General features: G+C 49.2%; 1 protein-coding gene across 1 annotated transcript; it reads right to left on the reverse strand.

The window, feature by feature from the left end:
- Positions 1–252: 252 nt before the first annotated feature.
- LOC114446172 (ADP-ribosylation factor-like protein 9) lies at positions 253–9,703 on the reverse strand. The gene is made up of 4 exons (XM_028421633.1): positions 9,243–9,703; positions 5,737–5,920; positions 2,407–2,582; positions 253–564 (listed from the first exon to the last, which is right to left on the reverse strand). Exons 1-4 carry the CDS (start codon positions 9,378–9,380, stop codon positions 391–393), a joined length of 672 nt encoding a protein of 223 aa, XP_028277434.1. The 5' UTR covers positions 9,381–9,703; the 3' UTR covers positions 253–390.
- Between the last annotated feature and the right edge of the window lie 3,495 nt (positions 9,704–13,198).

Consider the following 13,198-nt stretch of genomic DNA (forward strand, 5'->3'; position numbering starts at 1 on the left):
CTGCCTCAGTCCCCGAGGGGGGGGGGGCAGGTCCGACCTGGCAGCCCGGCTCTGCTGACGCCTCTGAAATGAAGATCCACGCTGACACAAACCAAACTGCAGGCTGTACGTACAGTGGAAACAACATGCTGCTATACACAGTAACAAACGTCTGAGTCACTGGCAGGAGCTGAGCTCTGTGAGTCAGCCTTCATCCTTCTGTCCTCCTCTTCGTCACGAGTTGGAGGTGAAATCACATGAAAGGATGAAGAAGAGGAGAGACTGAAAAACCGTCTCCTCCATTTTCCTCCTCCTCCTCCTCCTCTAGAGAGGAAGATGTCTGTGAGCCATCCCCTTGCCTCCATCTGTCTCCTCCTCCTCCTCCTCCTCTGCTGTGTGGGGGCACTGAGATCAGACAAGCTGGAGCAGGAGGTCCTGGACAGTGTCTAGGACCTTGCAGGATTTCCTCAGGGCTCCACCAGAGTCCAGCTGGGCCGCCAGGAGGAAGAGCTTCCTGTCCTCCATCACGGAGCCCAGAGACAGGGCCTCATGGAGCTCCGGCACGCTCACAGCGCCGGGCTTATCCTGCCGGAGAGGAGACCAGGAAAACTGGTCAGACTGATCAGAGATTTAAATAACACATTTATGTTTAGTTTTCACACAACAAAGGGTTAACAGATCCATCGAGATATTACCGTCCGCTGTAAAGATGTTTCCAGTAAGGCCGCTGGCTAGCTCTGTTAGCCACATCTTAGCCAGTGAAAGTCTGTCATGTGTGGAAGCTCCGCCATCTTTAACATGTTTACACAGCATGTCTTTGTTATTAGCACTAGCATAGTTAGCTTTAAGGTTAAAACTGCACCACAGACCTTCTGCTTGGTCTCACAAGCACATATTAGCTTTGTTATTAGCGTTAGCACAGGGGCTGTCCATTTTATTGATCTTTTAGTATTAATTGTAATAAATCAGACGAAGATAAACTGAGCAGAATGTTGCTGCATCAGACCTTTGTTCGTGACGGTGTTAAACGTGTGAGTGGATCAGAGAACGTGGCGCCGCCTCCTACACAAACACAGCGCTCAGCTCGGGCTGGAGCTTTGTGTTGGTGGTGAACAGCAGTATCACTGTCAGGGCGGCGGAGAGCTGTGACTGTACAGTGAACACTCCACCGAGTTCTATAGTTATTATTTAGTGTTTTAACTCTATCGTATGTTTTATTGGTAGTTTACTTTATAATATATATTGTTTTTAATCTTATTTTCTGCTACCGTGTCTGAGCTGTTGCAGTTTCCCCACAGTGGGACAGTGGGTTTCTTCATTATGCAGCTAACTGCAGCCCCGTGCTTCAGAGTGAGATGCTGCTGCTGTTTTAATGTCCGCCGCTCTGCAGCGCAGCCACTTTGATATAAAAGCAGTTGGATTTGCTCCCTGTGTTAATGTTGAACCCTGGAGCTGTCGACATTAAAGTGCTGCACAGTGTGGAGAAATATGATCCCAGGAAATGGGAACGTTTATTTCAGGACAAATGACGTCAAAACGGCGCCACCTGCCTGTGACGGCTGAAGGAGAAAAAACAGCTCCTGCTGCTGATTCTCTGTAAAGTGTCTGTGTTTGGGCACATGTTTAAATTCATGGGCAGCCACTGATTCCCTTTAACCTCCGGACTAAATACTGTCTTCATCTCCTGAGTGTATCATGTTCAAAGGTCAGCTGGTTAGCGGTTAGCCAGCTAGTTTGAACTTAGCTCCACGACATGGATTTGGTGCTGACGACTGGTAATCATTAAGCTAGCTAATTTACAGTGGTGCAACACAACAGTGCAGGGCGGCAGTAAACAACTGGACAGGATGCTAACTGCAGTTCCCTCATACCCCGTTCACACTGGGGAAAAAATGTGGCTTAAGCAGGATTCGGCCGCATCCAGATCAATCCAGATCAATCCAGATGTGTTTTTTCTGAGTGTGAACACCTCGAATCCAGCTGTATCCAGTTTGATTTCAATTGGCTCAAATGTGGCTCAGGTGTGAACGCAAATGTTGCGAACGAATCCGGCTAGCGACACACTACTTCTGGTTAGCGATGTGCTACTTCCGGTTCACGGGGCGCGACACAGGACAAAAAACCGCACGACGCATGCGCACACGCGGTCCTACCGCGGCGTGAACGGACTCTGTATATTACGAGGCGCCACCTAGTGGTTTGGAGGACAGCAAACATGCTGGATGAAGCCGGATTGAGTACGGACACAAGTGTGTGCTAGCCAGATTTGAAAATAGGTCTGAACGCATCCAGCTTAAAGGCTGTCTGGGCTCAATCCTACTCTAGCTGGAATGACTTTCTCCAGTGTGAACGGGGCCTCAGTGACCACAGGTGTCGTTACTATTAGCAGTTAGCAAACACCTGCATGCTCCTTTAATAACAGGTTACCTGCTTGTTTCCCAGGATGACCACAGGCAGCTGTGGCTCCACCCTCAGCAGGCGGTGCAGCTCGGTCTTAGCCAACGGAAGGCGGCTTCTGTCGGACGAGTCCACCACGTACACCAGCACGTGAGTCTTTCTCAGGTAGTCGGACCAATAGCGCCGCAGATCCTCTCCACCGCCAACTAGAAGCACATGTGACAAACGGTTAACACTGTGTCTGCGTAGTTTTATTACGACCTGCAGAAACAGCGGCGTGTTCAGGGATCAAACGTTCCGTCATTGATCCACAGAGAGAAGCGCGTCCCTGACTGAGAGGGCAGCAGTTTAATCTGAGCTCTGCTCTTGTTGTGGCGGAGGGATGAAACAGGCTCAGACGGCACTTCAACATTATTTATACCCACATTTCCCCCCGGGCAGATCGGTCGGACTCGTTTCTTTTCTGGTCTCGTGCCTCCAGACACGATGTGTCCGAGCAGAAATAAATCTCTGTATGTTCACAGGGTTCAATTAGTTTGTTTGTGTTGCTTCTGAAGACTCAAGCTATTCTTAGTTTGCAGGGAAAGTACATCAGAAAGGACATCTGAGGACATTTAACCCTTTAGATGCTATTCACACACATCGAGTCATCCTCACCATATTCAACATGGCCAACCGCTAATAACGCTCGTCATGTACCGGCTCTGTCAGAGACTCTTCCTCAGAAGATCTGACCAGCGGCGGGAACTCATTAATGCCGGACCTTAAGGAGGAGGTTGCTAGGAAACTGTGAAGTGGTGCTCCTGAAGCTGATGTGATGTGGCAGCAATAAATACCTGTTTACCTGCTGAGGGTGGGTCTCAGCGGGGCGCCCGTCCTGCTGCTCTACACGCCGCCTTATTAGATACCCGCCCACATGCGTACACACACACACACACTGAGTCATACGGCTGTGAACGATGTGGGTGTGAGCTCGCTGCCTCATTGCTGATGCAGGTCTCTTTATGGTGGGACAGACGAAGTTAACTGTTAACAGCTCATGTGTGACTCCTCCCCCCTCCTCCCCGGTATCTGACACCTGAGTCCTGATAACACATCCAAAGTTCAACCAACACATTCCAATGTTGTGTCAGAGTCTGCCTCCCTGCAGAGCTGATCCTCCTCCTGAGCAGCAGAGGAACAAAACACTTCCTGGAGCGGCCTCTAGAGGGCTGGCTCCAGTTAAGCTTGTTCCACACTCCAGGAGAACAAAGAACTTTCTTCTCGCTCCCCGGGTGGCAAGAACAGGAAAAAAGTCAGTTTCGGCACGGAGGTACCATACTCCCCGAGAAGTGTGTGTGCAGAACTCCTCATTCGGCCCTCCCACTGCAGCACACGTCACACACTAAAGGTTGACAATGCAATTGTATGCACATGTGCACAGTCGTGGTGACCTGGCCTAACGAGCTGATAATGTTCAGGGCAGAGGGCGCACAGCTGACAACAGATAGAAGATCAGAGCAGCTGACTGCAGCAGACCTCTGGTCTGTGTGAGTTTAACTCTGTGAACGTGTGGATGACTGTCTGCAACAATACATCCCGTCTCCCGGTGTTTAATGTGCGCGAGCCGCTGTAACGCCGTGATCAATACTGGGATTAGTTTTTATCGCCACCTTGTGGACAGGCGCTCTCTCTATGCGCAGTGTTTCTCCTTCCAGCAGCTGTTTGCCAGCTGCTCATCTAAACTGTCCATCGTCGCTGTGCTTCCTCCTTCTGTCTGTGTGTTCTGCACCTGAAGACGCTCTTGGCTTCAACACATTCATCACGCCCACAATAAATTCCGACCAATCACAGAACTGTTCTCGCACAGCACTGAGAGAAAAAGTTCTGCCCGGGCCATGTGTCCGAGAGAGCTGCAGAACAAGAGAACAAGAAGAAAGTTCTTTGTTCTTGTGGAGTGTCATCATTTTACGACTTTTTCATAACTAGTAGATATCATCTAGGGTTTTTATTGAACTTTTGACCTTAGTTTTGCTCATTATTTCGTACTATGTGTGTATGAAATGTTAATGTGTGCACGGCCTCTTCCTCCTCCATGTATAATGCTGTGTTTCTGTCATCAGAGGATTTTCTGGGCTGCTAATGTCTAAACAGACTCTGTGAACACTTGCATCAGTGTTACAGAGGAGGGCTGATCATTTCCTTCTCTTAAATCTGCCTCCGTCTGAGTGTATGTGCAGTCATTCATGTGGAGTTTAAAGGCTTTTAGCTGGATTTCCCTGATGGCCCTCATGAAGGGAGCTCATCAGCCGCTGTGCACGGTGCAGCTCCCTCCCTGTCAACATGCCTCTGCATCAACGTCAGACACACAAAGGCGCTGACATTTAATGCGGCGAGATGTTGAAGTGTTCTGGCTGAGTGGGCGGCGGTGTGCGCTCCTCTTACTTCCAGAGATGAGAAACAGATTAGCGGCGCCCACCGTCTCTGTTCAGATCATGAATACACCTCTGAACACACGGCTGTGTGAATGGAGACCAGAGTCATCCGTGTTATTTTTAGTGCTTTCTGCAGAGTGCCTCTTTACAGGACTGATGAGCCGGCCTCTGCTGTTAGGACCTGTTTAGCTCTGATAGTGAACAGAAGCTGCTTCCCTCGCTGAGCAGGAGCCAGAGATCAGTGTGTGATTGCTGCTGTGCTGGCAGTGACTGACGGCGCTAACGCTCAGGGAGGAAAACACCTCTGAACAACAGCTGGATACAAATGGATCGATGCTCCATTTACACTGACGTCAAACCTACCGCCTCCACTTCAATAACGTTACATCTGTAATAACAACCGCTTTGAAGGCAGCGGTGCGTTTACTTCCCACTGTTCTTATAGTTCAGATCTGTGAAAAGCAAAATATGACAGAAAGAAGCATCGATTTGAAAGAATTCTACTTTTGCTACTTTAAGGTGAAACTGAGGTTAAATTTGCTGTAATTAAAAGTTTGCTGCTAGCTTAAATCAAGCGCTCTGCTGCTATGGAAACTGTAGGTGTGTGGGGATTATTTAAACATGAGGGAGCTGAGGACGTGCTGGCTGTTGCTCTCTGTCACCTCCCTGCAGTCCCTCAGTGATATTTCATAGAATAGAAGAGAATATACTTTATTAATCCCTTTGGGAACGTCCCTCAGGGAAGCTCGTTAGAACATTTCTGAGGTTCATTTGTGAAGGAACAAGTGAGCGTCTGTTCTCAGCAGAGGGGTGGAACCCTTTCTGTTTCTCTGCTTCATGCTGTTTGATGAAATATAAATGGCTGCCTGACCACGCGCACACACACACACACACACACACACAGCGCTGCTGTTTGATTAGCGGGTACGGGTAGAAGCAGTCTTACTCTCCAGGAAGTCGAGCTGGCAGGCGGGGGCGTTCAGGCTCATGAAGTTGAAGCCGCGGGTGGGCCGACACCGGCCCCGCTTCGCCCCCGGCTCCCCTGGGGTCAAACCCTGCAGCATGCTGCTCTTGCCGGCCCCGTCCAGACCGAGAACCAGAACCTGACGCTTCCCGCGCTCCTCCTCCTCCTGCAGGCAGAAACAGAGATGATTCAGTGTGTGTGTGTGTGTGTGTGTGTGTGTGTGTCGACCCACTCTCACCCCACAGTGAACAAATGTCAGTGGGAGAGTGAGATCCCTGCAGGACGGCTGACGTCTGACGACATGATGCTGCTCATACAACCCAGACATAGAAGCTCCACCCCTTTGCCCATATTTGGATTAACCAGGAAATGGAGGCTCTCAAAGGAAGCAGATTTTATTTGTGTCCTCAGACGACCCTGATGCTGGACTGATGTTGGAGCGACTGAATGAATTCCGAACGTGTCGGCCTCAGAAAGCTCTGACAAACACGTGACTCTGAGAAAAGGTTAGGGGGCGGGTCCTCTGAGTGACACCGCGCCGCCTCCGTCCCTCTGAGGTCCCGTCTGTCATCTCTGCTGTAAAAGTCACACAAGGTTGGTCTTTATTCATGCTGTGAGCTGATGTGGAGGCTAATTACCAATTCATATCAGCCGTTAGAGCCCAGGCGCTCCGGCTGCCTTATTAAAAATGAGGCTTCATCTTGCTGATGGATGATCAGGTCCTCTAATTTGATTCCTGGACAGATAAACCTGTGAGATCAGTCACGGAGGAGGCACCATGATGAGGAAGAGCGTGTTTGTGGCTGCAGCAGATAAACACGGCTGCTTCGACAGTTCAGAGGCTGGTCTCAGGAGACGGAGCCGGAGGCTGACGGTGCAGCTGCTGAGCCTGCAGAGCAGCCGGGACGGACTCCTGGCTCCTGATTGGCCAGCAGTTTATCTGAAGCGTTACTCCATCCAGTTGAAATCAGGATGTCTGCACTCATTTCTGTTGACGCCTGTCCTTCTCGGCTGCACAGCTGGAAGTGACAGGGCTTTAGCATCTTGCTCAAGGACACTCCAGCGCAGCCTTGGCAACACACAGGCTTTAACATGGAGGAGCACTGAAGGGCAGCTCGCCTGCAGAGCTGAACCTCAGGACGAGTTTTACAGTGAGAGAAGAAGCTGCCGTCCTCTGAAGCAGACTTCTGCTCTGATTAGGTGTGACGCAGCTCAGACACGATTCTGAAGAGCCTCAGATACACTCCTCACAGTCAGAGGATGGATATCGACCATGATTAGCCTAGCTTAGCATAAAGCAGTGAAAACAGAAAATGGCACCTCAGCTTTACCATTTTGGTTTTGAGTCCTTCTGGAGGCTCCGACCTAAGCTCCACCTCTTTGTCTGTATTTGGATTAACCAGAAGTTTAGGAGGCCTCGGCCAGCATGGACCCTTTGGAGGGTTTGTACCTGTTTATTTACCGACTCTGTCAGTGCAGTTTTAACTAGAGATGTCCCGATCAGGTTTTTCGTTGCCCTCGAGTCCAAGTCATTTGATTTTGAGTACCTGCTGATACAACAGCCCACTTCCATGGGCACAATACTTCAACAAACTGCCTGAAACACATCGCCACAGATTATAAATACTTCATCTCTCCCAAACCAAAGTTCACCAAAGGATAGGCTCATCCAAGTCCTGAATCCAGGACCTCTCGCACCCAAAGCAACACGCCGGAGAGTCATCCTGCACTGCGCATTTAAGAGTCCTGATCGGGAGGTAACGTCTGATTCCGATCAAGTCTGAAACCATGTAATCGGGCCTGATTTCCGATCACATGATCGGATCTGACATCCCTAGTTTCAACATCAGCGGAGTCAGACATGTGTTCATGTGTGTTCAATCTGTTTTACAGATGGTTTCTGGTGTGAAGAACAGCTGATCTGTTCTGCAGCTCCAGCAGCTGATTCCTCCGCTGTGACTGTGTCTCACTGCCCCCCCCCCCCTTCTGAAACCCCCCGAGGTCACGAACACGCCGCTCAGCCTTCTGAAATCGACGACATGATTCCAAAGTATTCTGGAACATTTCAGCTCCTGGGACGAAAACATCTCCCGTCTGCAGACACTGACAGTATTATCCTCTGAAGACGGGCTGAGCCAGATAACGCCGGCTAAGCCCGTTACAGACGGACGGCTGCTGATTGAATCAGGGAAACAAGATTAGAGACATGCAAATAGATTTATTAAGCGATTTAGGCTGCAGCTGGAGCGCTCCGTTCAGGACTCATTCATTAGGACCACCGAGCGGCCGCCTGCCTCATTCAGTCTATTTCTGTCACAGCCTGTTGTTTTTTCATATTCATCTGTTTTCAGCAGCTACAGCTGAAACTCTCCATTCATTTGAATTTATACTGATCAAAAATTAATTTGCACAAAATTAAAGAAATTAACGATTTTTTAGCAATTCCTGCTGATACAGCTGTTGTTATATGCAGGATACGATGTTCACAATATGTCTAAATTAAGCTAAAAATACTAAATACTGTAAAAATGTGCAGCTCCAATGTCACATTTTGAGAATAGCTCTCACCTAGCTACTGGCTGCTAGCTGGTTTCTGTGGGTGCTTTCCGAGCTAGCATGTCCAAGCAGCGAGTTGTCGTTAGCCAGCATGCTAACAGAAAACACACCAAACACCTCAAAGTTCCACACAGTGCGACTATCAACAAGTCAAAATGTCCAGGGGCTAATACCATTAGCTTGTTTGGCCCCTGGTAAATGTGGCTACGTATTAGCTTTGTATTCGTGCTACCTGTGACATTAGCCGTGTAAAGATGGCCGACATGACTCCATCTCCTCCCACTGTAAAACAAACTTGGCAGAAATGGGCGCTAACGTCTTGTTAGCTCATTCAACTGTGAGAGGTTGAAGACGTCGCACTAATACAATGCAGTAGAACGGCTAGCTGTAGCTAGCTAGCTAGTGTAACCATAACAACCAGTTGTTGCTATCTATTTATTAGCACCGAATCGCACATGTTAGCTACTACTGCTGCTATCTGTCTAGCTGTGGTTGCACTCCTCAGTTATTCAACATTTAGTGGGTTTATTGACAATGTTTTTATAACAGAAACCATTTTTGTATTTTAGTAATTTGACTCTGAGCCACATCTTCAGCATCTTCATCACGGTCATCACACCATGCTCCGTACATCTCTTCATCGTGTTTTAACTGGTCCATCATCATCATCTTCACCACTTACATCCAAGACACCTTCATCCTTGTTTATAATAATGTACTCATCCTCATCCTCACCACCCTGACTGACTCTTCTTCATCATCACTTACATCTTCATCATCATTATTACCATCATCTTCATCATCACCACCACATACACCAAGCATCCTCCTCTTCCTCTCATTCAGCAGTAACAACAGTCTGTGAACCAGTTTAAACATTTGAGTAATGAACAATAAAAATGAGCATGAACCGGTCAGACGCGCTCCCCCACCTCCTTGATCGTGCAGTACTCCGCCTGCGGTGACCATATCCTCCTCTTATAGAAGTAGTTGAGCGCGATGAAGAGCGCGGAGCCCAGGGCAGCCACGGCGGCGGTCAGGGCGATGGAGATGTGCCGGAGGAGAACCATATGTGGAGCGCACCGCACCGCGATCAGCAGCTGGAACCTGGAGCACCGAGCCGGGCGAGAGAGGGAGCGAGAGCCGGGCGAGAGAGGGAGAGAGAGCCGGGCGAGAGAGGGAGAGAGAGCCGCTGCTTCCTGGAGCAGAGAGAGAGAGCGAGTGAGAGAGAGAGAGAGAGAGCGAGTGAGAGAGAGAGAGAGAGAGAGAGAGAGAGAGAGAGAGAGAGAGAGAGAGAGAGAGAGAGAGAGAGAGAGCGCGCGCGGCTGCTTCCTGCTTCTGGCTGCGCTGCACGCGCTACATGTGACCGCGAGGCGCTCCGCTTGTTTTTGTTTCCAGACCCGAGCGGTGCTGCGTTCAGGGGCGGCTGGGAGACGTCACACCTCCACAGTAACGTGGCTCTCACACAGACAGGAGAATCAATCGATCAAGTAGTTGATCGACAGACCAGAGATAACAGATCCCGTGTTTTAGAGGGTTAGAGGGTTTTTTACAGGCCGGAAATGTTAACACGTGTTTTCTTGAGTAATAATTCAGAATAATAATCTTTATTTTTGCGTGTAAAATGAAATAAAGTTGTTAGCAAAACGATTTGTCCAGCAGTATTGACTATGAACGTTCTAATAACACTTCTAGTATTATTAGAACTTCTTGATGCATGTTCTGTCAGCCTTTAGGCTTGGTCTCTGCGAGGCAAACATTTCCAACAGACTTTAAACGCACCACAAGCAGAACAGAAGGAGCTGAGTTCTGAAAATGAGCTGCCTGTTTTAGACCGAACAGCAGGCAGGTTTTAGGTGGATAATGCTGGAGCTGTGGGATCAGATGTTTGATGGTCTGTGCTGGTTCTCTCCGTCAGAAACAGACTCTGAGGTCAAGGACCCCACCTAGAGTCAAGATCTACACACGTCTTCAGACTTCTGCTCACCAAGCCTGCACAAAAACAACCTTTGTGAGCAGCAGACAGCCCACTCATTTCAACCATGCAGACCCCAAGACTGTGTTTCCAAAACTTCACAAACACATAGACTTTCCAACTCGTGGCAACAACACACTGGACAATGTTTACACCACCCAGAGAGGCGCTTACAAAGCCCTCCCCCTCCCCCACCTCGGAGCTTCTGATCACATCACTGTTATGCTAATGCCAGCATACAGACCACTGGTAAAAGTTGCCAAACCGGTCCGAAAAGAAGTGAGAGTGTGGCCGGAGGGAGCCACAGGAGCTTTACAGGACTGTTTCAGCACAACAGACTGGGATGTGTTTAAGCAGGCTGCAACCCACAACAACTGCACTGACCTCCAGGAGTACTCAGAGACTGTCACTGCTTACATCACCAAATGTATTGATGATGTAACTGAAACCAGGACTGTCAGCATTCAAGCCAGTCAGAAACCATGGCTGACAGGGGAGGTCTACAGGCTGCTGAGGGCCAGGAACGCTGCCTTCAGAAGAGGCGACGACACCAGCCTAAAGTTAGCCAGAGCCGACCTGTCCCATGGCATCAGGAAGGCGAAGAGACAGTACTCCAGGAGGGTTGCCCACCACTTCAGCGACAGCAGGGACACCCGGAGCCTGTGGCGGGGGATACAGACCATCACAGACTACAAGCCCCCACCACAGACCTGTGACAGCGACACCTCTCTGCTGAACCAGCTGAAGGACTTCTTCGGACGCTTTGAAGCACTCAACAGCACTCCTGCACAAAAGATCACATCCTCTCCCACTGACCAGGTATTTTCCCTGTCCCGAGCCAGCGTGAAGACATCTCTCAGCCAGATCAACGTACGCAAAGCTCCTGGTCCTGACAACATACCTGGCCGTGTGCTCAGAGACTGTGCTGAGGAGCTCGCTGAGGTGTTTACAGACATCTTCAACATCTCACTGAGCCAGGCTGTTGTCCCCACCTGCTTCAAAGCCACCACGATCATCCCTGTGCCGAAGAAGTCCACCCCCGCCTGCTTCAATGACTACCGTCCAGTAGCACTCACACCCATCATCATGAAGTGCTTTGAACGGTTAGTCATGAAACACATCCAGACGGCCCTCCCCCCCTCTCTGGACCCCTTCCAGTTTGCATATCGGCCCAACCGGTCAACCAGTGATGCTGTTTCCACAGCACTCCACACAGCTCTCACCCACCTGGAAAATAAAGACTCATACGTTCGAATGCTGTTCATAGACTTCAGCTCAGCATTCAACACCATCATCCCACAGCAGCTCATCAACAAACTGGACCAGCTGGGGCTGAACTCCTTGCTGTGCAACTGGCTGCTGGACTTCCTCACCGGGAGACCTCAGACAGTGCGGGTCGGCAGAAACATCCAGCACCATCATAATGAACACCGGGGCTCCCCAAGGATGTGTGCTGAGCCCCCTCCTCTTCACTCTGCTGACCCATGACTGCACGCCAACACACAACACCAACATCTTTGTGAAGTTTGCGGACGACACAACTGTGGTGGGTCTCATCTCCGGTGGAGATGAAACAAACTACAGGAATGAGGTGCACCTTCTGGCCGAGTGGTGCAGAGACCACAACCTCTCCCTGAATGTGGAGAAGACAAAGGAGATGGTTGTGGACTACAGGAGAGCACAGAGTCAGCACACCCCTCTGACCATCGACGGTGCTGCTGTGGAGCAGGTGAGCAGCACCAAGTTCCTGGGTGTGCACATCACTGAGGACCTCTCCTGGACTAACAACACTGCATCCCTGACCAAGAAGGCCCAGCAGCGCCTCTACTTCCTCCGCAAGCTCAAAAGAGCCAGAGCCCCTCCCTCCATCCTGTGCACCTTCTACAGAGGGGCTGTTGAGAGCATCCTGTCCAGCTGCATCACTGTGTGGTACGGAGCCTGCACCGCCACCTGCAGGAAGACGCTTCATCGCATAGTGAGAGCAGCTGAGAGGATCACCGGCGTCCCTCTCCCCTCCCTCCAAGACCTCTACGACAGCCGTCTCACCCGAAAGGCCCTCCGCATCACAGGAGACCCCACCCACCCTTCACACCGCTTCTTCAGTCTGCTGCCATCAGGAAAGAGACTGAAGCCTCCGGGCCAGGACCAGCAGACTGAGGGACAGCTTCATCCACCAGGCTGTCAGGAAGCTGAACTCTCTCCCTGCTGCGCCCCACTTTCTCCCCCTACAATATGATCAGCATAATGTTCAGTAACACACATAATAAACTCACGATGACATGATGAAGTAATCCCAGACTGCTGAATACTGCTCTAAGTCTCAGCTTCTGGTTTTGTGATCAGCATCACTGAGGAAAACTCACCCAGTCACTTTAAAGAGGATCCTCCCTGCAGTGCAGCACATTGAACTGCAGATGGCGCTGTGGCACTGCACGTTTGTTTGAATGTTGTTTTTAAAGTACCGTGCATAAAAAATAAAAATAAAACAAATTTGTTTTGCTTTATATTTTAATGGATGTCCCCATGAAAACAGATAATCTGGACAGATACAAAGAACTGGGTGTACATGACAGTATCAGTACATCAGTTATTATACTGTACTCTTATTTTGGATTATAGTGACACTTATACTCTTATACTCTGTACTTAACTGCATTTAATGTAACTTGATACCTCTGGCACAAGAATTTCCTTCGGGATTAATAAAGTTTTATCTTATCTCATCTTATCTTATAGAGCCATTCAGAAAATCAATTACAAACATATATCACAAAATTATAAAAATATATCACAACAATTTAGTTAATCATCATCATAATTTAATTTATTATGATTTTTAATTAATTGATTTTTTTTAGATTTAATCTATTTAAAGATAAATTCACTTTAAATTTTCATTGTTTTGGCATCACT

Source organism: Parambassis ranga, chromosome 14 (assembly GCF_900634625.1).
Source record: "Parambassis ranga chromosome 14, fParRan2.1, whole genome shotgun sequence".
Classification (NCBI taxonomy): Eukaryota; Metazoa; Chordata; class Actinopteri; family Ambassidae; genus Parambassis; species Parambassis ranga.

Bases quoted from the DNA above. Each gene is read 5' to 3' on its own strand.
- LOC114446172 (XM_028421633.1), bottom strand. From the start codon at position 9,380: ATGGTTCTCCTCCGGCACATCTCCATCGCCCTGACCGCCGCCGTGGCT. The intron at 5,921-9,242 runs GTGGGGGAGCGC...TTCTGCCTGCAG, and splicing joins AGTACTGCACGATCAAGGAG to GAGGAGGAGGAGCGCGGGAA. The intron at 2,583-5,736 runs GTAAGACTGCTT...ATGTGCTTCTAG, and splicing joins CCAGCTCGACTTCCTGGAGA to TTGGCGGTGGAGAGGATCTG.